This window comes from Rhinopithecus bieti, unplaced genomic scaffold, assembly GCF_001698545.2.
Source record: "Rhinopithecus bieti isolate Rb0 unplaced genomic scaffold, ASM169854v2 scaffold_27006, whole genome shotgun sequence".
NCBI classification, from domain to species: domain Eukaryota; kingdom Metazoa; phylum Chordata; class Mammalia; order Primates; family Cercopithecidae; genus Rhinopithecus; species Rhinopithecus bieti.
Genome location: NW_016813373.1, coordinates 3,680,047 through 3,703,865, shown reverse-complemented (window position 1 = coordinate 3,703,865; position 23,819 = coordinate 3,680,047). Strand labels below are relative to the sequence as shown.

The window sequence follows — 23,819 nt, the reverse complement described above, 5'->3', positions numbered from 1 at the left end:
TTTTTCAGCTTTGTATCCTCAGAGCCTAACTCAGTGCCTCATATGTAGTTGGTAAATAAAATTTAATAACTATAACACACACACACACACACACACACACTAACACTCTTTTCTAAGTGATTGAACATGTTTTAAGGCAATGCCCTTGAGATTTCCCTCTAGGATGTCAATAACCTCAGCCCTTTACCCAGCACCCATCGTTTGGGTGGTTTTAACTATTTGATTGTGTCTATTTGCATCATCAGCCAATCTAAATTTCTTTACTGTGCAAATCAAAATCATGCAAGATGTTATAGTTGCCTAGTTACAGGATGTCTCCAACAGCCTTCTAATCTACCAATCTAGTATGTCTATCTGAAGGAAATGAGGTTAGTCTGTCTTCACTCGTTCTAGTAGTCACCACTTCCTTTTCACTATTGACAAATAGTCTTTTAATATTTATTGACAAGTCAATAATTCAAGAGATGGACTGCCTTTAGCAGGACAAGGTAGGCAGTATTTTTCTTTGTGGCCAAAACTTTATCTCAGAACAGTGTCTTTACTAGAAATACCTTTCTTCCATTTGTTTAAGAAGTGTTTTATATTCTCAGGGTGAGTTCTTGTATCTTTATACTTTCAACTAGAGCAACACCACTGTAACTCATCCGTGGGTCCCTGGATCTCCATGGGGTATACATTTTTTCTTGACATATTCCTCCTCTCCTTCTGATAGGGCTGTGTCCACTAACACAGATATGATTCGGTCAGTAGATTAATATTTTAGTACTATAGTTTATAAAACATAATTGAGAGAGCTCTGATAATTTACCAATTTCTTCTAAGTAATGGGGCTGGTTCCCATAAGAATTATCATTTATAATATGGTGATAAGCATTTGCTTAGGTTGGTCATGTATAAATGTGTTTTTAAATAAAAATTTAAACTTTTATTACCATTTCATTAGAATGAGCACCATTCGTTGTTGATTCCAGGGAAGTTTTGTCTTGTTTTATTTTTAGTAATCCCATATCACACTCCATGTGGCCCTCAGTCTGTTCATTTGTAAAATGAAAGATTTGGACTAAGTGATCTCTAATCTATGATCAAACTCTAGAATTATATTATTCTAAACTTTGATAAGGAAAGTCTCTTTTAAAATAACTTTAAAATTAAATGGGACAGGCCAGGTGTGGTGGCTTATGCCTGTAATCCCAGAACTTTAGGAGGCCAAGGCGGGTGGATCACCTAAGGTCAGGAGATCGAGATCAGCCTGGCCAACATGGCAAAACCCCGTCTATACTAAAAAATACAAAAATTAGCTGGGCGTGGTGGCGGGCACCTTTAATCCCAGCTACTCAGGAGGCTGAAGCAGGAGAATCACTTGAACCCAGGAGGTGGAGGTTGCAGTGAACCAAGATCGTGCCATTGCACTCCAGCCTGGGCAACAGGAGTGAAACTACGTCTCAAAAAAAAAAAAAAAAAAAATTAAATGGAACAACACACACACACACACACACACACACACACACACACACACACAGGAGTGCATGTAAAACTGGTGAAATCTGAATAAAAATGTTGGACTGCAACAATGTCAATTTCATGGTTGTGGTATATTGTACTATAGGGTTGCAAGATGCTCCCTTTTGGGAAACCCGACTGAAGGGTGTATATAGGATATCTCTATATTATTTCTTATAACAGCATGTGAAAAATAAGAACTAATAATTTGAGATAATCTCAAATTTGAGATCTTATTTGAGGTAATCTAAAATTATCTCAAGATAAAAAGTTTTTTAAAAATTACATGATAAAATGTTATAACAGGACTTTAGAGGTAAGTGGCCATTGCTTAACCACATGCTAGCTTAAAAAAACTATTTAGCCTTCCCAAAACTCCATTTTCTTGTCTTCTGTAAAGTGAGGATATTAATTCCTGCCTGATGGGACTGTTGGAAGGATTATATGAGACTGTGTGTGTGTAAGCATCTCACATGGTCCGTGCTCCATGGTAGGGACTCAATAAATGTTGATTACCTTCCCCTGTTCCCCTTCTTTGTTCTAGAAAGAAATTGGGGCACACAGCCTCACTGCATCTCCCATAGGAAAGATGACATCTGACCTGAAGTGAAAGACAGTTTAGAAGTGTAACTTAGTGAGATGAGCCCCATAGCAGCATAGTGAGTAATGCTGTTACATAACTTTCACAAATCACCCAGCAAATCAGCTCCCAGGGCTTGGCACAGTTTACTGATGAAACAAAATAACAAGGCAGCTTCCAAACCCAGCCTGAGTCCGGGAGTCCCAACACCACAGCCAGAGTCAGAATCTAGAATGACTCCACGGGCCCTGGAGCTTTGGTGTTTCAGTTGATTCAGATGTGTTATAAATCTGTTTAACTGGAAAAAAACAAAAGCAGCTCCTCTCTGGCTGGCCCCATGAATAACTGTCCCCAAGAGGCCTAGAGAAGTTTTCCTTTCCTTGCAGAATCCTTAATCATGTCTACCAAATATGAGTTTTCCATGCAGCTGCGTGAATGAGGAAGTAGGGAGAGACTAAAGAGAATAGTGCATTCCTAGACAGTTCTTGGTCATGAGGATGTGATTGTTGCATGCATGGCCAAAATGTGTCTCCCCTGTATCTCCCCAAATGCTTATCGTTTCCCAGGGCTCTTTCCTCACTCCTGATCTGGTGAATGTTTTTCATCTGGTGAATGTTTTTTATCAATGAGTCGGCCAGAAATATAGAAGGCAAACTTACCAGGTTTTCAAATGATACTGTGGTATAAGAGAGTCAGGGGACAGAATCACAATTTTTAAATGATTTCAGCAGGTTTGGGGCTCTGGGCTGATCACAGTAAGTTGTAATGTAATAGGGATAATGTTAAAAATCTGTCCTTCGAAGTCAAAAGCAGAAATACAGGCTAGGAGAGGTTTATATTGGCAAGAGTTTTATATGAAAAACTCAAGAAAGACAGGAGTCAACAGTGTGATGTGGTTGTATTAAAAAAGAGGTTAGAGATAAGAAAAAAAAAGTATCCTTTGACTTTGTATAATTTGCATCTGTCAGACAATACCCAGTCTATTGTATTCAGTTGTAGGGGCCAACTTTAAGGAAGATGTAGATACATTCGAATGGATCACTGAGGGAAAGAAGGAAAAGGGAAGGTCAAATTAAAAAGATTCAAAAGATATGCTGTTTAAAGAACAGTTGAAGAGAAATAAGGATATTCAGCTGATTACTGTTTTTTTCTCGGGTTACCGTATGGAAGAAGAGTAAACTTGTCTATTTTGCTCTGAAAGGGAGAAATGAGATTAATGGGAGAGAGAGTCCACGGAAACAGACTTTGGCTCAATAGAAGGAAATTTTGGAGCAGTTCAGTGACGGAAAGAACTATTTTCATTAAATTGTGAGCTTGCTGTCACTGGAAATAATCAAGCTGGGGCCAAACGAGTGTATGTCTGGGATTCTGAAGGATCCCAACATTGAATGAGAGCTTGGGGTAGGTGACCTTGAAGATCACTTCCAACTCTCATAGTCTGTTATTTAAATTAGCATGAATGCCAGGGCCACTTACAACATGCCAAAGCCACTTTTTCAACTTTTGGCTCTGCTTCTGACCAGCTGTGTGACCTTCAGCTAGGAAATTAACCATTTCTTTTTCCAGTTTCCTCATCCATTAAATGAGAGAGCTGAATGTAGTGATATCTAAGTTACTCCCCAGCACTTTTATCTCCTCAGGCTTTCTCATAATTATAGCATGCTGGAAGAGTAGAGTTTGGGCTGATAGCTGCTATTTGTTTCTAAGTTGGCTTGCCAGGAGACTGCTTAAAAGCCAAAAACCATTGTTGATTCTGAGGACCACGGAACAAAACTCTCAATTTGCTTATTGGCAGGAGAGTAGGTGATTGTGAACCTGGAATTTGTTCCCATGAGATCTGTGGCAGGAAGTTCATCAAATATCTGCTAATCTGGTTTCTCTTGAACACCTGTACATTCTGACTGAGTTCAGCAATGCCTTTGCAAACAACTTAGAAAAAATGAAGTTTATATTACCATTGCAGTACAGTGTTATCTTTTACAAAGCAAACCTTTGTCGTTTATTTGCTTAATGATCTTTTAGTTGCTATTGACCTGTGCTTATAATCTTAAGAACAAATGTATATAAAGCAACTTACTATGTGGCAGATTTGTTCTAAAAGTTTTACATATATTAATTTAACAGTTTACTAGCTGAAAATACAATGATGAATCAGTAGATTAGATCTTTTTTCCTTTATGGAAAGGAAGTATTTAAAATCTAGTTTAAGTCTGCCTGAATGGTAGAGTCCAGAATTCAGATCCAGGCCCTCATTCTCTGAGGCTTCGTTGTTAGATGACTATAATTTCTCTTGTGGCTCATTTGATTATTAATACTTTTCTTCTCTTCTGTATTAAGGTATCTCACTTCTACCACTATTACATTCGAGCTCTCCTTCTGGTTCCTTCTTTGACTTCTGTCGACATCCACATCTCCAAATCCCATTTCTTCAGTTACTTTTTCCAAAGATCTTTGAAAATGCAACCATCAGTGGAAGTGCCATTGTTTGCTTTGATATAGATACAGAAGGTAATGGACAAGATTTCAAGTGCCTTCTGCAGCTACTGAGGTCAGTAGAGGAGGAAATATGTAAATGTATGCTTCTTATAAGGACATGAAGAATTTAAAAGTTCATTCCCTGGCTTGTGGATCTGGCCATATTCACTTCGTCCAGACACAGTACCATATTTTCTTCCATCTCTTTGTTTTCTTAGGTTGGAAATGAAAACAGCTGTTAAAAATAAGAGCACATGAGTCAGTCTTGAATCCCAATGTAGTAATTACAGTTTCCATCTCAGTTGGTAAAGTCCCTCCCAGTGTACTAAGTCCCATATCACAATCCCCTTGTGGGGAGAACGCTGCCAATGGTATTGTCCATTTTATAGCAAGACTTTAATTTTTGTTTTCCAAACCTCTAAGATTAAACATTAAAATACTTGCGAAGTCAAGAAAAATAACAAGGAAAAAATACTTCGATTTAAAAACTTGATTCTTCGTATCTCAAAATAATAAGAGATATTTATGACAAACCCACAGCCAATATCATACTGAATGGGCAAAAACTGGAAGCCTTCCCTTTGAAAACTGACACAAGACAGGGATGCCCTCTCTCACCACTCCTATTCAACATAGTGTTGGAAGTTCTGGCCAGGGCAATAGAAAGAAATAAAGGATATTCAATTAGGAAAAGAGGAAGTCAAATTGTCCCTGTTTGCAGATGACATGATTGTATATTTAGAAAACCCCATCGTCTCAGCCCAAAATCTCCTTAAGCTGATAAGCAACTTCAGCAAAGTCTCAGGATACAAAATTAATGTGCAAAAATCACAAGCATTCTTATACACTAATAACAGACAAACAGAGAGCCAAATCATGAGTGAACTCCCATTCACAATTGCTACAAAGAAAATAAAATACCTAGGAATCCAACTTACAAGGGATGTGAAGGACCTCTTTAAGGAGAACTACAAACTACTGCTCAATGAAATAAAGGAGGACGCAAACAAATGGAAGAACATCCCATGCTCATGGATAGGAAGAATCGATATCATGAAAATGGCCATACTGCCCAAGGTAATTTATAGATTCAATGCCATCTCCATCAAGCTACCAATAACTTTCTTCACAGAATTGGAAAAGAAACTACTTTAAAGTTCATATGGAACCAAAAATGAGCCCGCATTGCCAAAACAATCCTAAGCAAAAAGAACAAAGCTGGAGGCATCAGGCTACCTGACTTCAAACTATACTACAAGGCTACAGTAACCAAAACAGCATGGTACTGGTACCAAAACAGAGATATAGACCAATGGAACAGAACGGATCCCTCAGAAATAATACTACACACGTACAGCCATCTGATCTTTGACAAACCTGAGAGAAACAAGAAATGGGGAAAGGATTCCCTATTTAATAAATGGTGCTGGGAAAATTGGCTAGCCATAAGTAGAAAGCTGAAACTGGATCCTTTCCTTACTCCTTATACGAAGATTAATTCAAGATGGATTAGAGACTTAAATGTTAGACCTAATACCATAAAAACCCTAGAAGAAAATCTAGGTAGTACCATTCAGGACATAGGCATGGGCAAGGACTTCATGTCTAAAACACCAAAAGCAACGGCAGCAAAAGCCAAAATTGACAAATGGGATCTAATTAAACTAAAGAGCTTCTGCACAGCAAAAGAAACTACCATCAGAGTGAACAGGCAACCTACAGAATGGGAGAAAATTTTTGCAATCTACTCATCTGACAAAGGGCTAATATCCAGAATCTACAAAGAACTCAAACAAATATACAAGAAAAAAACAAACAACCCCATCAAAAAGTGGGCAAAGGATATGAACAGACATTTCTCAAAAGAAGACATTCATACAGCCAACAGACACATGAAAAAATGCTCATCATCACTCGCCATCAGAGAAATGCAAATCAAAACCACAATGAGATACCATCTCACACCAGTTAGAATGGCAATCATTAAAAAGTCAGGAAACAACAGGTGCTGGAGAGGATGTGGAGAAATAGAAATGCTTTTACACTGTTGTTGGGAGTATAAACTAGTCAACCATTGTGAAAGACAGTGTGGTGATTCCTCAAGGATCTAGCACTAGAAATACCATTTGATGCAGTGATCCCATTACTGGGTATATACCCAAAGAATTGTAAATCATGTTACTATAAAGACACATGCATAGATATGTTTATTGTGGCACTATTCACAATAGCAAAGACTTGGAACCAACCCAAATGTCCATCAATGATAGACTGGATTAAGAAAATGTGGCACATATACACCATGGAATACTATGCAGCCATAAAAAAGGATGAGTTCATGTCCTTTGCAGGGACACGGATGAAGCTGGAAACCATCATTCTGAGCAAACACAAGGACAGAAAACCAAACACTGCATGTTCTCACTCATAGGTGGGAATTGAACAATGAGAACACTTGGACACAGGGTGGGGAATGTCACACATGGGGACCTGTCATTGAGTGAGGGGCAGGGGGAGGGATAGCATTAGGAGAAATACCTAATGTAAATGATGAATTAATGGGTGCAGCAAACCAGCATGGCACATGTATACCTATGTAACACACATGCGTGTTGTGCACATGTACCCTAGTACTTAAAGTATAATTAAAAAAAAGAAAAGAAAAGTAAAAAAAAAAAAAAAGAAAAGCACATGGGACGGGGAAAAAATTTAAAAAAAAAAACCAAAACTTGATTCTTGAAACATGCTCTTTTTTCAAAACTTAATTTAGATTTTGACCAAATCTCTATGTTACTATTGGAAATATCAGTTACTGTTCCACATTCTTTTCTTCTCTTTTTTTTTTTTTTTTTTGGAGACAGGGTCTCTATTGCCCTGGGTAGGGTGCAATTGTGCAATCATAGCTCACTGCAGCCTCAAACTCCTGGGTTCAAGTGATCCTTCTGCCTCAGCCTCCTGAGTGGCTGGGACTATGGGCATGTGCCACTGTGATCAGCTAATTTTTTTTGTAGACATGTGGTCTCACTATGTTGCCCAGGCTCGTCTTGAAATCCTGGCATCAAGTGATCATCCGTCCTTGGCCTCCCAAAGTGTTGGAATTACAGGTGTGAGCCACCACCATGCCTGGCCACTGTTCCACATTTTTTAAAATGGAACTTCAGATGGACTTCATGGTATCCTCACTGTGAATAGTTTTCTTGAGCTCTTGTGGAGGCTAAGCCTTGAATTGTTTTCTCTTTTCTCAGTTCCTGAGGTTTATGATCTAATAAGCCAATCTCAAATGAGTCATCTACCACCTATTCATTGATTGTTACCTTTGAGAGCAGATTGATCCTCTTTTAGTTCTCTTTTAGTAATGAGAGCAGATTGATCCTCTTTTAGTCCCCATATCAACAATTTAGACTTTTACTGAATAATCCCACTGTCTAAAGCTGTGATGGTTCCTCCTCACCCCCCAAATCAGCTGCCTGCAAATCACTAATCTAATGTTGCTCTATAAATGTGCTACTGGCAGGAGAGCTTTGTGCCTTATAGGAGGAGAGTCAGGGAACTTGGCCTTTTCACTCACTTCACTTTCCCCATTTTATTTCCCCTTTCTAAGGCTTGATTATTTATTATTTGATTAGATTATTTCTGAAGTTCATTTCCCCATGAAGATTTCTATAATTTTGTTATCATTGTGTCCCCCAAGAGCCAATTTTATGTGCTGGAAATGAAGACACTGCATGCCTAGCATGGCTTATGGAACTCTGAGAAGGCTATTCAGCCCCAGCTCCCTCTACCACACCTTAAGTTCCACCATTAGATATTCATTCCTTGTGGTAGCATAGTACCTCTCAGATATGACACCATTTAAAATCTAGTATGTTTAGAAGGGCAAACCCATAAAACTAGTATGTGAGACAATATAGTATCATGGTTAGAGGCAAGCTCTGAGGTCAGACTACCTTTCACACCTGGACTGTGCCACTCACTAGCTATATGATCTAGGCAATTAATTCATCTTTGTGTGCCTCAGTCTCCTCATCTGTAAAATGAGGATAATAATACTCTCCTGGAGGGTTTTTGTGAGGTCTCAATGAAATCTGTAAAGTGCTTAGATGAACATTGTCCTGCTTTGTGTTAGCAATTACTATCTTCATTTGCATATATTTCCATGTTGTGTTGATGCATATTGTATTGAAAGCTGATACTGAGTCACAGAGAAATTGTTTTCTTGGGAAACTGGAAGGAGATACTTTGAACACAAGAGGCACTGTTAAGGGACGGCCTGTGTCACAGCTGGTAGCGTAAAGTCGCTGGGTGCCTGCGGGTGGATAGAGAAGCATGTATAAGAGACAGTAAGGGAGATGGGCCTCCTTCTAGTCCTAATCAGTATGCTCAGTAACTGATAGAATGTATCAGCTAGGACAATGAACAAGTAATGTGATGTACACCTGCAAATTAACTTTGAATTCAGTACTTGCTTACCTTTCTCTGTGTCTCATAATTCTATGCCTTGTCATTTTCAGATAATGCTAGGTCTCTGAGCCATTACACTTGAGGAGCTATGGGGAAATGTAGAGTGTTTTACCTTGCTGAATGTCCTTCCTTCTTTTCTTTAGATTACATGAAGCAGATGACATTTGAAGCCCAAGCCTTTTTAGAAGCTGTGCAATTCTTCCGACAGGAGAAAGGTCACTATGGTTCCTGGGAAATGATCACTGGGGATGAAATCCAGGTAACATGGGGCTAAAATTTTGGATTCTCTCTATGTTTGGGTATTTGGTTGATAGGAAGTCAGGGTCATTTTGTTAAACAATCAAACAAAAAAGTTGCAAGTATGGAAGATGTGGTTCCACAGGCCATCTCTCTTATGTCTGGAAGCATTGGTCAGGAAACTACCAGGCACCCCTGCAAAGACCACCAGACTGGGCATGAAATAGGGCAGCCAGAAACATGGCAACTACAGTGGAAAGAGCTGCCCCCACTGTTTTCTATGAAAATAATTACTCTTTTAAATTACCTCATGCTTCCAGACTAGAATCAAGTGTGAGTAGCGAGCAGTAGTGCAAAGTGCATGACAGGGCTTTAGCTAGGGTTAGCAAACTTGGACTTAAGTCATGCCAACTTATTTAACCTCTTTTAGTCTCAGATTACTCCTCTGGAAAAATTAAGAATAGTAATGTTTACCTTGCCTTGTGAAGTGCAGTTAGAGAAGTATTTGGCAAGCAGCTGTATTTATTGAATTATATGTAAACGAAGTAATGAAAAAAAACAAATTCAAAAAGCATTAGACAGTTTTCCATATATTGCATTTATCTTTTCTAGTTTTCTGTGCCCTGTAGTACATTATAATTTCTCATGATCCTGACTAGATGTCAGTCATGGCCTAAGCACTTCAGTGGGTTTCGTACGAGGGACGGTATTATAAATCTCCAAAGGAAACTGCTTTGTGATATGACCTCAGCCTCCATGATGACACCAGTCACATGGCTGCTTCAGCCAAGAACAGGAGGCTGGGTATGGGCATATTTACATAAAGTAACATGGTATTTCAGAATGCTACTTTTTTTTTTTTTGAGAGGAGTCTTACTCTGTCGCCCAGGCTGGAGTACAGTGGCGCAATCTCGGCTTATTGCAACCTCCGCCTCCTGAGTTCAAGCAATTCTTCTGCCTCAGCCTCCTGAGTAGCTGGGACTACAGATGCATGCCACCACTCCAGCTAATTTTTGTGTTTTTAGTAGAGACAGGGTTTTACCATATTGGTCAGGTTGGTCTTGAACTCCTGACCTCGTGATCCACCTGCCTCAGGCTCCCAAAGTGCTGGGATTATAGGCGTGAGCCACCGTGCCCGGCCCCACTAATTTTTTTTTTCCACATCTCCTAGGGTACCTCTTTTGGGAGCTAGTGAAATTCATTATTAGAGAACAATATTTGGAGGATGCTGAATGGTGCCTTGACTCTGTGTGGTCATTAAACATCTAATGCTGAAAACTCATGAGGGAGCTCTTCTTTATTGTTTCACCATATGAGAACATGTGTTTACCATTAGAATCTTCTCTTTCTCCCTTTTTTTTTCTTTCTGGTAGATTCTAAACTCATCTATTTCCCAACCTGAGACTTGCTTCTTCCAGAATTTTAAACAAGTCTTGAGTTTTGATATTTTGGGGAAGCACAGCCATTCATAAGTCTGAGAGAACCAAACAGTTGTGTACTTATGCCATAAAGAAAAACAGAAGTGTCAGAAGGGGAGGCTGAAGCATTTGACACTGGCTGGCCTGCCATGTAAGCCAACATAGTTAATAGATAGACGAGTAGTCAAATGCCTTTGCGTGATACTTGATAATGTTTGAAACCTAATGGTGTTTGTCTTGCCAATCTTATGAGATGGGTAGGGCAGTTATTATTATTATTTCAATTTTGTAAATGAGAAAACTGAGGGAAGCATATAACAGCGAAGTGACTTGCCTAGTCTCATTCATTCAACTACTATTTACTGAGCGCTGACTCTATGTCAGGCAATGTGCTGGGGGCTAGTGACCCAAAGATAGACAAGACAGAATGGTCCTGGCCCTGTGGAGCTGATAGTTTCAGGGTTACATGCTAAGTGGACAAATGGCAAAGGCAATGATGGCTTCTGCTCCTGGCCCAGTGAAAGACCAACACCAGCCATGGGAATATACTAAGTTACACATTTGTTTTTCAATAGCTCCTTGAGTTCAGCTATGCCACTTGCTTCATTTTTTTCTTTCACTTGAAAACGTATGTGAACTTACATTCCTCCATGATGCCATTGAAAACAGGTATTTAGGCCAGGCGCAATGGCTCACGCCTGTAATCCCAGTACTTTGGGAGGCCAAGGTGGGCAGATCACAAGGCCAGGAGTTCAAGACCAGTCTGGCTGACACAGTGAAACCCTGTCTCTACTAAAAATACAAAAAAATTAGCTAGGTGTGGTGGCAGATGCCTGTAATCCCAGTTACTTGGGAGGCTGAGGCAAGGAGAATTGCTTAAACCTGGGAGGCAGAGGTTGCAGTGAGCTGAGACCGTGCCACTGCACTCCAGCCCAGGTGACAGTATAAGATTCCATCTCAAAAAAAAAAAAAAAAAAGGGAAAAAAAGAATATAGGCATTTAATAAATCCTTTCTGGGAGTTGAGTTTGAGTTTGTTTTGGCTTTCGACTGATTGGGTGCTAAGTGGTGTAAGTTGGAAGAGACAGAAATGACTCATCCCTTGCCATCATGGTGAGACAAGACACAATAGAAAGCATGCAGAAGACAAGGCACATATGTGTGTGGGTATATGTATATGAGTCTCTATATAGATGGAGATTGTAAAGCATTTGTGCAAGTGGTCATAGTAAGCTCCTAGTTTTGCAGGATAAAAAACATTTTAAATGGGAAAGTGAAACAAAACAAAAAAAAAAGCAGAAAAGAGATCAGAAATCACTGGAGTTATCAAGTGTCCCAGTAAGAAGTTTCACAGGGGCTGGGTGTGGTGGCTCATACCTGTAATCTCAGCACTTTGCAAGGCCAAGGTGGGAAGACTACTTGAATCCAGGAGTTCAAGATTAGCCTGGGCAACATAGCAAGACCCTATCTCTTCAAAAAGTTTTCTAAAAGTTAGCTGGGAGTGGTGGTATGTGCAGGTAGTCCCAGCTACTTGAGAAACTAAGACAGTAGGATCATTTGAGCCCATGAGTTCAAGGATGCAGTGAGCTGTCATTTGTGCCACTGCACTGGGCAACAGAGTGAGACCCTGTCTCAAAAAAAAAAAAAGTGGTTTTGCTCCTCCCAGAATTTAAGTCTTTTGGTAGAATGACAGACTCATAAAATGTGAATGCTGGAGGGGCATTTCAGGATTATTTGTCCAGCAACCTCCAGGTGAGAAAAAGAACATTCAGAATAGTTGGCTGAATTCAGAAAGCTAGTCTGCTACAGAAATGCATTTTAAACCAGCTTGGAGAAGCTGGTAAAAGGAAATGGCCTCTAAAGCTTACTGTGTGGGGCCAGGTAAGGATTACGGTTCCCCACAGACTCTAAGACTTGGTGCATAACAGTAAAGCAGTGTCTAGCCTAAGACTCATGGAAAAAAGAGGCCAGGGGGCCAGAGAAGCTACCAAGTGGTTAAAGAAAATGGCATAGCATAAGTGAGTTTGAGAAAATGACATCTTTTGTTTAAAGCACTGGGTTTATTTGCATTTTTTCTTCCTGACTGCTAAGACCTTAATCATAACCCTGTCCTGAACCCCTCTACCCTAGGGGCCTGCATTCAGACTCTCAGCCTTGTTCCATTACCTTCGTAGTAATGACTCACACAGCAAGTATGGAAGGCCCTCATGGCGATGGTTATTTTAGGCAAGTGTCCAGGCAGAGCAACTATCTCAGAATAACTTGCCTGGCAGACTGTTAAGGTGAAAATATTTGTATGCCAGTAAAAACATCAACATATTTTCTACTTGTCAATATAAATTTATCAAATGAGATCATGAGGGAAAAGGCTTTGCAACTGTAAAGTATCTCTAGTTATGTTATATATTTATTATTTGCTTTTAAAATACCAAGATGGGCTAGAGAACAGCTCATAATTCCCACAGAACAGTTTCAAGACAAAAAAAAAAAAAAAAACTACTCACATTTTTTAGGCCTTGTCCATATGCTCCAGAGTTGTCTTTTGCTGAAAGATCTTAAGTGTGACTCCTTTTGAGTGGATTCTTTCACCCATGGCCACTCAGTAACACAAGGGGCCTGAGCCAGCAGCCTGATGAGACGGCGGGGCTTGCTTCAGGAAGGAGGGTAGTCTCCCCAGACCTCACACCTTCCTGACAGCTCAGCGTCTGAAAGGAGGCGCTGTGGTGTGGCCTTCAAGGGGTGATCCCAGGTTTGTTAGTTTTGATCAACCTAGTGATATGCTTAGTTTCTTATAGGAGTAATAGAATTTTTAAATCTCCAAGTCCCAGTAGTTAAGTATACAAAACACTCCCCTTGCCACCACCCCCCATTAAAAAAAAAAAAAAAAAAAAAAAAACTAAAGTGGTATTTTTAGGTCACTTATGTTAAAATTCAGAGGATACTGTTCCGAGGGGAGGAGCTAGGGAATTCCTTCATTAGTACAATTTATTTATTAGACTAGCTACTTTCTCTAGAAAAGCCCAAGAGCTTAGGACTCTGCTCGTGGAAGGCAGACCATGGTAGGGAATGCCAGAGTGGGCTCTGGGGAGGTGACAGGCAGCACTCGATCAGGGCAGGGTGGGGCTGAAGGTTGGAGGATGAGGATGGTTGTTGGGATGAGATGCACTTGAGCTTCAGCACCCACAGGCTCTGCTGCCCTGTGGCCATTTCCTGAGCCCCACTCCCTCACTGTATTAGTCCGTTTTCATGCTGGTGATAAAGACATACCCAAGACTGGGTAATTTATAAAGAAAAAGAGGTTGAATGGACTCTGAGTTCCACGTTGCTGGTGAGGCCTCACAGTCATGGCAGAAGGTGAAAAGCACATCTTACATGGCAGCAGACAAGACAGAGTGAGAGCCAAATGAAAGGGGAAACCCCTTGTAAAATCACCAGATCTTGTGAGACTTATTCACTACCACTAGAACATTATGGGGAAAGTGCCCCTAGGATTCAATTATCTCCCACCAAGTGCCCCCCAACACATGGGAATTATAGGAGCTACAATCCAAGATGAGATTTAGGTGGGGACACAGCCAAACCATATCATCCCTCCCCCCACCACCCGCCACTTGTAACCCACTTCCACCCCCTCTTTTTCCTCCCAGACATATTTCCTTTAATTCCTTAAGTTGTAAAATAAAACCAAATTTCTTGGAACATTGTGTGGGAAAGACAAGAAAACTATAAGCCCACCCAAATGGAACATTATTTTTCTTTGGCCTTTATATATAACATTTTCATATTTTCAAACCCGTTTCACACTTATGCTAAAATTCTAACCAATCTCTGCAAAAGGATGAATTAGGACAATTCTTATGACCCTTGAGTTTCATAATGTCAACCCAGTGATTTTAAATTCTGGCATTGGTCTCCCTTCCTCTTGGCTCACTCTTCGCATACCACACTTTGGGGAGATGTGTTCCAAACAAGAACTTATCCCATTGAGCAGGGTGGGCTGGTGGATTATTAATTACCTACTGAATCTATTAGGTTGGTGCAAAAATAATTGTGGTTCTTGCCCTTACCTTCAATAATTGTTGGACCTGCTAATTTCCATAGAGTTTTGTGCATGTTAGGTTCCTCTTAAATGCCACAGAAAATGGTGATTCATCTCTCGACTGCCCCCAGAGAATGGTGAAGAAAGGTCAAAAACATCCCCACCAGTGAATTACCAGGGCTAGTGGAAACTCTGTCCCCACCATAACCTTCGTCACCCCAGGCAGATCCACCTGGCAGATGACAGGAGCCCCACTTGCTGCCCTGAGCTGAGCACCTCTCCCAGCAACCCACAGGCACAGTGGGACTGGACAGCTCGTCCACCTCCACCCTGAGAGTGTTTCTATTTGGTTCATTGAAAGCGTTACACCCTGCCGTGACAGAGCCCTGATTAAAGGCAAGATCAAATGAGCTCATGGGCATTTCCACTAGCATGAGGCTGACCAGTGACCTCAGAGCAAATCTTCCTTAATTCCCAAAGCATAATTTGAATTTTTATGAGAAGTGAAAGGAGGAGGTCAGTTATTTTGGACAAACATTATTTCAAACTCAGAACAGATGCTTCAAGTGATTCCCTACTTTTCTGCCTGCTTCCCTTCCTAAAACTATGCTTCCCCTTTTGTAAATCTTAGTGTGCAGCCTGTGATTGCAAGCTGAGCTGTGGGCCTCGAAAGACTCACCGTGAAAGTGAATGTGAACAGCAAAGCTGCTGCAATTCAGGGGCAGGGGTAAAGAAGGAAGGGCCAGTAGCATGAGTGATTGTGTAGAATACTGCTCAGATTCACAGGAAATAGTTTAATTGAGCCAAGAAAAATTTTAGGAGCGATGTGGGAACACGCTTTTAAAACACTTGAAAATTTAGACACTCCTTCCCATATTCTTCTTTTATTTTTTCCTTTTTTTTTTTGTTTCAGTTCCCATTAATTATCTCACATCCCTCCTATAAATGTACCAAATATTTGATTGTTCCAAAATGTTGGTTATTCCCTTCTTTTCCCTGTTTCAAACTGTATCCAGCCTTATTAAAGATGCTTTTTGTAAGCAATCATAGTATATTAGGCAAGCCATGAGCAGATAATTGTTAACAGTATACAACAACTTCCAAACTCTTTTCTTCAATCAGAGAACACAGCTTCTTCTCTGATCAGAAATCAGAAAGCTGTATAAAACCCAGCGAAATCTTCATTTGCTTAGACTCTCAATTGCAGTAAGGGTTGACATTTCACCTGTAGCATGTTTTTTAACAACTTTTCACGAGCCAATCTTGACTTTCAGGAGATGAAATGGAAATGGCAAAATCATCAGTCTGGAGATCCACACTCTAAAAAGGGAACTGCTGTTCTTTTGAGAGATGCCCTCTCAATAGGGGTCACTGGAAGTTCCAGATGGCCCCCTGACTGCTAACTAATTTTAGGCATCAGGTCCCAATAGGTCTCTGGGTTTAAGGAAGTTAAGACCATACTAAAGGCAGAGAGGGCGAAGAGGAAATAATGAATTTTAGTTTTCCCACACCATAAGGTGTTTGTGCCAGGTAGCTATGTGTATCAACACCAGGAATCCCCCTCCTGGGAGCCAAGAGGAAGTTTCTCAAAACTGGAAGAAAAGGTGTTTCCCCACATCAATCCAGCTTTGGAGACATTCTATTAGTGACATATGCCCCTTTCCCCACCAAAATGAAATGTTCTGTGTGATAATAACATAGCTTTAAGAAAAGTAAGACAACGTTCTACATTTTTATAAAGCTCCATTTAAAAAAATAGTATTTCCAATTGTACGGTCACCAGAAGTACACAGTTATCAAAAATGCACACACTTCCCCTGGCATCTCCAGCATTGTCAGCTTTTTGTGTGTGGTCTGTTCTGGCATCTCCATTTTCTGCAGGATTATTTCCCTCCTTGCCAGTGCCAGCCTTTCCCTTTTTTCCTTTGGCATACCTTCTCTTCCTTCTTAGTAGGGGCCTTTTGGAGCTTGGGTTCTGGCTGTGGAGAAGCAGGTCTAGCAGACAACCTTGCCAGTCTTCTCTGTGGCTTATCCTTCAATGTGGCTGTATCTCCTGGAGCATCCCCTCAGCCTTTCTCCAGTGCTGGACGAAGGCACTGCATGGTGGGATGCAGTGATACCTGGGCTCTGGTCGGTCCAGGCGTCATTCTCACTTCTTCAAACTGCTGCTCCCTTCTTTTACTAAACATTAAAGAGGATGACAATGGGGCTCAGGGGACAGTGGGGACAAAGAGCATGAAGATACTTTGATACCTTGATCACGAAGGGGCTTAGGAGGAATGATAGTCCCAGGGGACACAGACTAAGACTCAAGCCACCAAAGCCAAGCCTAGCATTTCCTTCACAATTTTGCTGAAGATGTCCTTATCCACTATTGAAATCTTTCATTTTACTGTATGCCCTAAGTTCTTCTAGTTTGAAGGTGTGAAGTTTGAATTTGGGGAATTTGTTATTTACGTTGGGAAAACAACAAGGTGAGAATATCAGCAGACGTTACTATTCCTTGCAGATGTTTAAGAATGTTCAGCCTGTAAGACTGTCTTAGTTGAGATTTCTGTGGCCTCTGTAGTAGGTTACGCTATTAACCTATTATACTATTATTAAACTATTAGTCTGCTACAGAGTTCATCTGGTCCAGGCAGGGACAGCCAATCAGGACATCTTTAGTTGGCCTGATGCTCAGATGTAGCCATCACCGACTGACCAACTCTGGGCTGTCTTCTGCTGTGCAGATCCTGAGTAACCTGGTGATGGAGGAGCTCCTGCCCACTCTTCAGACAGAACTGCTGCCTAAGATGAAGGGGAAGAAGAATGACAGAAAGAGGACGTGGCTTGGTGTAAGCAATGGTTTTGCTCCACAACTGAGCTACTCAAAATGGAAACATTCCCTTCACTTTTCTCTTAGGGCATTTGTTGTTGTTGTTTGATATTTCCTTCCCTTTCCTTCCCTGGGTGTAGAAACGCCTACCTCCAACCTGCTCAGTCTCACTTACACGAAGACTAATCCAAACAGACTCCAACTCTGAAAGAAAAATGACAATGTATGTGCAGTTCTGTTTATGTTATGATGGTCTGTGATGAAGGCTCCTCCCTCCGCTTGACTCCATCAGCACTTACACATGACAGAGCCCTGATTTATGTGTTATTCCCTGTTGCAGCTCCTTGAGGAGGCCTACACCCTGGTTCAGAATCAAATTTCGGAAGGATTAAGTGCCTTGAAGGAGGAATGCAGAGCTCTGACAAAGGGTCTGGAAGGAACAATCCGTTCCGACATGGATCAGATTGTGAACTCAAAGAACTATTTAATTGGGAAGATCAAAGGTCAGTGGAGATAATCCATGGTCTTACTAATTAAATAAGCTGTATACACAAGGATCCACCACATAGCAGGAATGCATGGTTTCAGAGGACAATTAAACTTAAGAAATTGGGTGGAGGTGATCGCAGCTGCAACAGGAGCGTGCTGGAGGTACTATTGGGGGCCTGGGCCTTCCTGTGGCAGCTTCATGGACACAAGGCAGAGGAAGGTTTGTTTCTTGCCTTTGGCAGTGCCTGTGTATTCTGATACTGCCTGCACCCCAACCCCCATTGTAGCACCCCTGACACTGAGTTAGACTGGCTTCTGCTCCACCTCCTCTCTGCTGTAAGCTCTCAAAGAGCAGAGCCATGTCACCCTGGTTTACTCAAGTACACCCAGGGCCTGGTGTCATGCCTGGCATATACAGACTCAGCAAATATTCAAATCAATTAACACATAGATTTTCCTCTAACATGAAAGCCTAAACTTTTGGCTTAGAGTCATACCCAGTCACCCTACAAACCCAATAAATGTGGGTTTGTAGCCCCAACTCCAATGTTAGCCAGTCCATGCATACTTGGGGAGGTCACTCAACTTCTATTTAGCTCAGTGTCCTCCTCTGAAATTAGGAGGACCCACAGGAGTGGTGTTGGCAAACTGAAGCCCTTGAGCCATATTGCACCACCGCCTGTTTCTGTAAATAATGTTTTCTTGGCACACAGCCAAACACATTAACTTATGTATTGTCTGTGGCTGCTTTTGTGCTACAACAGCAGAAGTGAAGAGTTGAAACTGAGACCTTACGGACCACAAAGGCACAAGTATTTACTATTTGGTCTTTTACAGAAAACAGTTTGCCTACTGCCATGCAAGAGACCTTAGATGGCCTCTAAGGAATCCTACAGAATGAAATTCTATGGTTCTCCGTTCTATCTGGGGCCTCTACAGCCCAACAAACACACCATACCTAGTGACCTAGTGTCACTTCAGAGGAGAAGCTTGCAGGCTCATCTGTGATTGTTTATCAACAGTCTTGCTAGAGAGTTATCAGATTATTCACTCACTCACTCATTCATTCATTAGAAACTATTCACTATGTGCTTTCCAAGCGAGACAATGGAGTTTTAGCGTGACTGAGGAACACCCTATTCCTGTGCTCAAGAGGCTTAGAGTCTCGGGGCTGTCTGCTTTGTGGATTATCCTCTGTGGTTCAGGCCCCCTTTCCACTGCAGCCCAGCTTACTTCAGGGTTCTTAGCACAGGTCCTGCTGAGAGGAGGTTTGAGGAGGCACAGCTCCAGCACAGGTGTGTGTCTGTGTATCTCTGTGTGTCTATTTACGCCATCCTTTCCAAAACCAGCTCTACATTAACTTCAGAGAATTTGATGTTTTCTACTATCTGTGTCTCTTATTCCTCCATTAGCACAACTAGAGTTGACTATATATTGAAATACTTTGTACTACTTAAAACTACCAATGCTCAACTTCTGTGCCAAAATTTCTGCTATCTGGTGCTAAGCTGGGCTTAACCATGGCCATTCTCATGGCTGAAACTAAATCATCGTCCTTTGCCTAAATCTCTGTGGCTCCGGTGTATCTACTTATGATGGAAAAAGATTTTGCCCTGAATTAGTATTTATTTCCTAAAAGAAGCCATAAAAGGAAGTAATGATTGAGTCTTTTAAAATGGAATATCAGTGTTACAGCTCTTTTAGAATTTGTCTGGCAGGCTTTCTAGTTTTTTTTTCCAGAATGTCTCAAAAATAAAAAATAAATGAATAAAATGAAGTATCAGAAGCACATTTTAACCAGGCATCCAGTGCTCCACCTTTAAAACAAGGAAGTGTGCTTTAGGCTGCATTAGTAAAGGGCTTTGTATTTCTAAAAAAAAACCTGGGGAGTATTAAATGGTGATCTCTCTATTTCCTCCCATATGACTCTTGGGAGTAAAGCCCCAGAGCTTTAGTTCTGCTGCACAATTATTTATGCATTCAATAAGCATTTATTCTACTTCTGCTGAGTACAATGGCTGGAATGACTCAAAGAAGACAACGTGATTTTACAAGAAGAGGAGGATACAAAGCATGTCACAGATGCTGAGACAGAAGGAAACACATGTTCCTACCAGAGGCAGAACAAAGAGCACAGTGGTTCCCAATACAAGCATAGATCCCATTTCAACCTCAAGAAGCTACATGGGCGGCTCATAATGAGAGCACAGGTCTAGTGTCGGGGGACTGGAAAAAACAGTAATGCCAACAGGTACAATAAGAGTTAACAGTTTCCGAGTCCTTCCAAGAGGCCACTTCCAGAGTTGTAAGCACTCGTAATATAGTAAACTCATTTAATCCTCACCATAATTGCCTTTATGATCTCCATTTTACAGATGATAATATTGAGGTAGAAATTCAGTGACTTGCTGAGATTCCAGAGCTAGTTGTGGTAGAGTCAGGCTCCAAACCCAGGCCCTCTGTCCCTTGCCTTTCAGGCATCATCTGTCTGTTCAGCTCCTTCCTTCACTTCAGTAAGGCTTATGAATTAATGTATCAAACACATATGCATCACAGCAGCATCTCTGCATGCTTGAAAAATAGCAGCGCATACACAAATGGGACATGGAACTTATCCAGCCCGTAAGGAAACACCTGCAGACCCCAGCTCAGGAAGCTGTGTGGGAGTTCCAGGACGTTACGGTGAAATTTGAACTGGACCTTGAAGAGAGGAGTAGGATGTTTACGAACAGAGGTAGAGGAAGGAAGGCAAGGTAAAGGAACATTGAATAAAAGTGCAGAGAGGGGGTGCGAGCACACTGTGGTAAGTAGGCATAGAGGGAGAGTGGGCAGAGAGGAATGTTCCCTCCCACAGCCCTCCTGTGCCTATCTTGGCCCCACCCAGCAGGTGAAATCTGCCGTCTGCTGCTATATCTTTATTGCATATTACCCATGTTCAGCATTGTTCTGAAATTTCAATTAGATGCTTTTCAAATACTTCCTCTCTTTAAAGTTAATTAACTAATAATTAATTTATTCTCCTGACAAACAGTTTTATACTTCAGTGTCAAGCAAGCCATTTTTAGAAGACTCATAGATTGTGTCATATTTGGATCATACAACTGAAAGCATTTTTTCTTAATAATTCTATGACCTGTGTAATATTTTACATCCCAAATATTTATGAGTGATTTGTAATATTAATAGTATTAGTCATTTTGGATTCTTAGAATAAGAGGCCATGATCTGGTCCTGCACCACTCTGTGAAATATTTCTGCCAGTTGAAATAAGAATGAGGCCATTCATCTCACTGTAAGCAAATTCCCAAGAAGAACTTAAGAAAGACACTTGAATGTTAGCCCTGCTCCTGCAAATTAGGGTGTGATGTTTGTCCAGTAATCGAGCATCTCCAGGCCTCATTTTTTTCATCTGTAAAGTGGAGAGATTGGATACCAGCTCCACTTGTGCTTCTGTTTTCAGTTCTGTGATTCTATTGCAAGGCTCTGTGACCTGCCTCCATCCACAAAGCTAGCATTTCAGTCCACAGAGCAAGCTCAGGCTTCTTCCAGCTCTGGCCTCCTTCACTCCATTGCGGCTTCCTAGCTGATCCTGAGAATTACCTCTGCTCTGAAAACAATGCAGGTTTCCATGTCCTACCCAGACTGGACCAGGAGCTTCACTGTGCTCTCCCTCTTCTAAATCAAAAAGCAGTACTTTCCTCTGGGGAGTGGAATTATAGTGACATTTTTTCATTCTTCTTCATGATCAAAATGTACTCCACATTTTGTCACTAAGCAAGTCATCTTGGTCAGAAAAACCTATTGTGATTTTGTTTTGTCTTGTTTTAATCAGGGATGGGGACAGGAGGTAGGGGGACAAACTGAATGGAATTTGTTTCCATTGGCCCAAGAAAAGAATGTACTGGAGTTCTTAAAAGTATTTTGGTGGGGATGGGGGATAGAATTATATTGGGTGGTTAATTCCTAGAGAAATGAATTAAAACAATAAATTATGTTTTTAGAAGACAAACTATGCATATTTAATGATGGTGATTGACAGTAGATAGATGAATCACCAGCCTTTTCTTCTTTGTATGAAGAGTTGCATGTTCAGAGGGACCAAACAGAAAAATGCATTTTATCCCAGGGCAGAGGGAAGCTTGGGGAGTGGATAGGTTTGTTCCAGGTCTCAAATGGTCCAGTGGTTTTCCTTTCTTGTGACCACGAGCGCCGGGCTCATTGTGCTAGTCTATCATGGCCACTTGAGCTTGCGTTGCCTATTAAATGGCTCCGTGGGGCACCATTCAGCTCTGGTCTGGCTCCAGTGCCCACAAACCCAGTTTTGCCATATGTCACAGTTTTTTTGGCTATTTCCTACCTCAGCGATGGTGGCCCAGCCGGCGGAGAAAAGCTGTGTGGAGAGTGTGCAGCCATTCCTGGCATCCATCCTGGAGGAGCTCATGGGACCAGTGAGCTCGGGATTCAGTGAAGTACGTGCACTTTTTGAGAAAGAGGTGGATGAACTTAGCCAGAACTTCCAGAACACCAAAGACAGTGTCCAGCTGAAGGAGGTAGGATACAGAGCTGAGGAGCTGGGTGTGAATGGTCTGCCTGGCTGTGTTTTCCATGGGGCTTTATCTGCCATTTCTCCCTCCCTTCCTCCCTTCTTTCCTTCCTTCCATTCTTCTGCCCTACCCTCCACTCATCCAGCCTTTCTTCCGTTCATTCAGACCCCCCATTCATCCATCTATTCATCCATCCATCTGATAGTTTTATTGATGGTTTTCAAGTTAGAAAAATAATAACCTGTTTGTACAAGTGAAACAACATACTCAAATATATATAAAGGCAAACTTAATCACCATCACTGATACCCACTAATCCTAGTCCACCCCAGCCTCCTAGGCTACCCCCATTCCCAACTCCCTGAATTAACTAATAGAAATAGCTTGGTATATATTTTGCTATAGTTTTCTTTATTCATACAAGTATATATCCTCATTTGTAGAACATTGTTGGTTTGTTTTCAAAAATATAGACTCATGATATGAAATTTGATTAAAAAAAAAAACTTCAGCCAAATTAAATCTAAAAGAGTTTAATTGAGCAACAAACTATTTGCAAATCAGCAGCCTCTAGAATCCCAACAGATTCACAGAAACACTCCAGGGGTGCCTCATGGTCAGAACAGATTTATAGACAAAAAAGGTCAAGTGACATACAGGAATTGGAAGGGAGGTACAGAAACAGTGAGATTGGTTACAGCATGGCCTTATTTGAACACAGTTTGAACATTCAGCAGTCTATGAGTGGTTGAAGTATGGCCCCTGGGATTGGCCAACACTCAGCTATTGTTACTACTGAGTTAGGTTTTCAATTTTGTCTGACTAATAAGCTAGGTTACAGTTCATCCACAAGGACTCAAATATATAAGTAAGGAGTCCTTCTTAAGCCATAGTTAGTTTGCATTAACAATTCCCCCCTTTGCAAAGGATATGAACAGACACTTCTCAAAAGAAAACATTTATGCAGCCAACAGACACATGAAATAATGCTCATCATCACTGTTCATCAGAGAAATGCAAATCAAAACCACAGTGAGATACCATCTCATGCCAGTTAGAATGGTAATCATTAAAAGGTCAGGAAACAACAGCTACTGGAGGGGATGTGGAGAAATAGGAATGCTTTTACATTCTTGGTGGGAGTGTACATTAGTTCAACCATTGTGGAAGACAGTGTGGTGATTCCTCAAGGATCTAGCACTAGAAATACCATTTGACCCAGCGATGCCATTACTGGGTATACACCCAAAGGATTATAAA

At 41.1% G+C, this 23,819-nt stretch overlaps 1 protein-coding gene across 1 annotated transcript in view; it reads left to right on the top strand.

The window, feature by feature from the left end:
• The window catches only part of NIBAN1 (niban apoptosis regulator 1), a 182,576-nt gene that overhangs the window by 134,153 nt on the left and 24,604 nt on the right, over positions 1-23,819 (top strand). The window contains exons 6-9 of the mRNA XM_017848112.1: positions 9,160-9,275; positions 17,441-17,545; positions 17,867-18,029; positions 22,378-22,565. Of these exons, the coding sequence (XP_017703601.1) occupies positions 9,160-9,275; positions 17,441-17,545; positions 17,867-18,029; positions 22,378-22,565 (572 nt within the window). The remainder of the gene's footprint in view (positions 1-9,159; positions 9,276-17,440; positions 17,546-17,866; positions 18,030-22,377; positions 22,566-23,819) is intronic.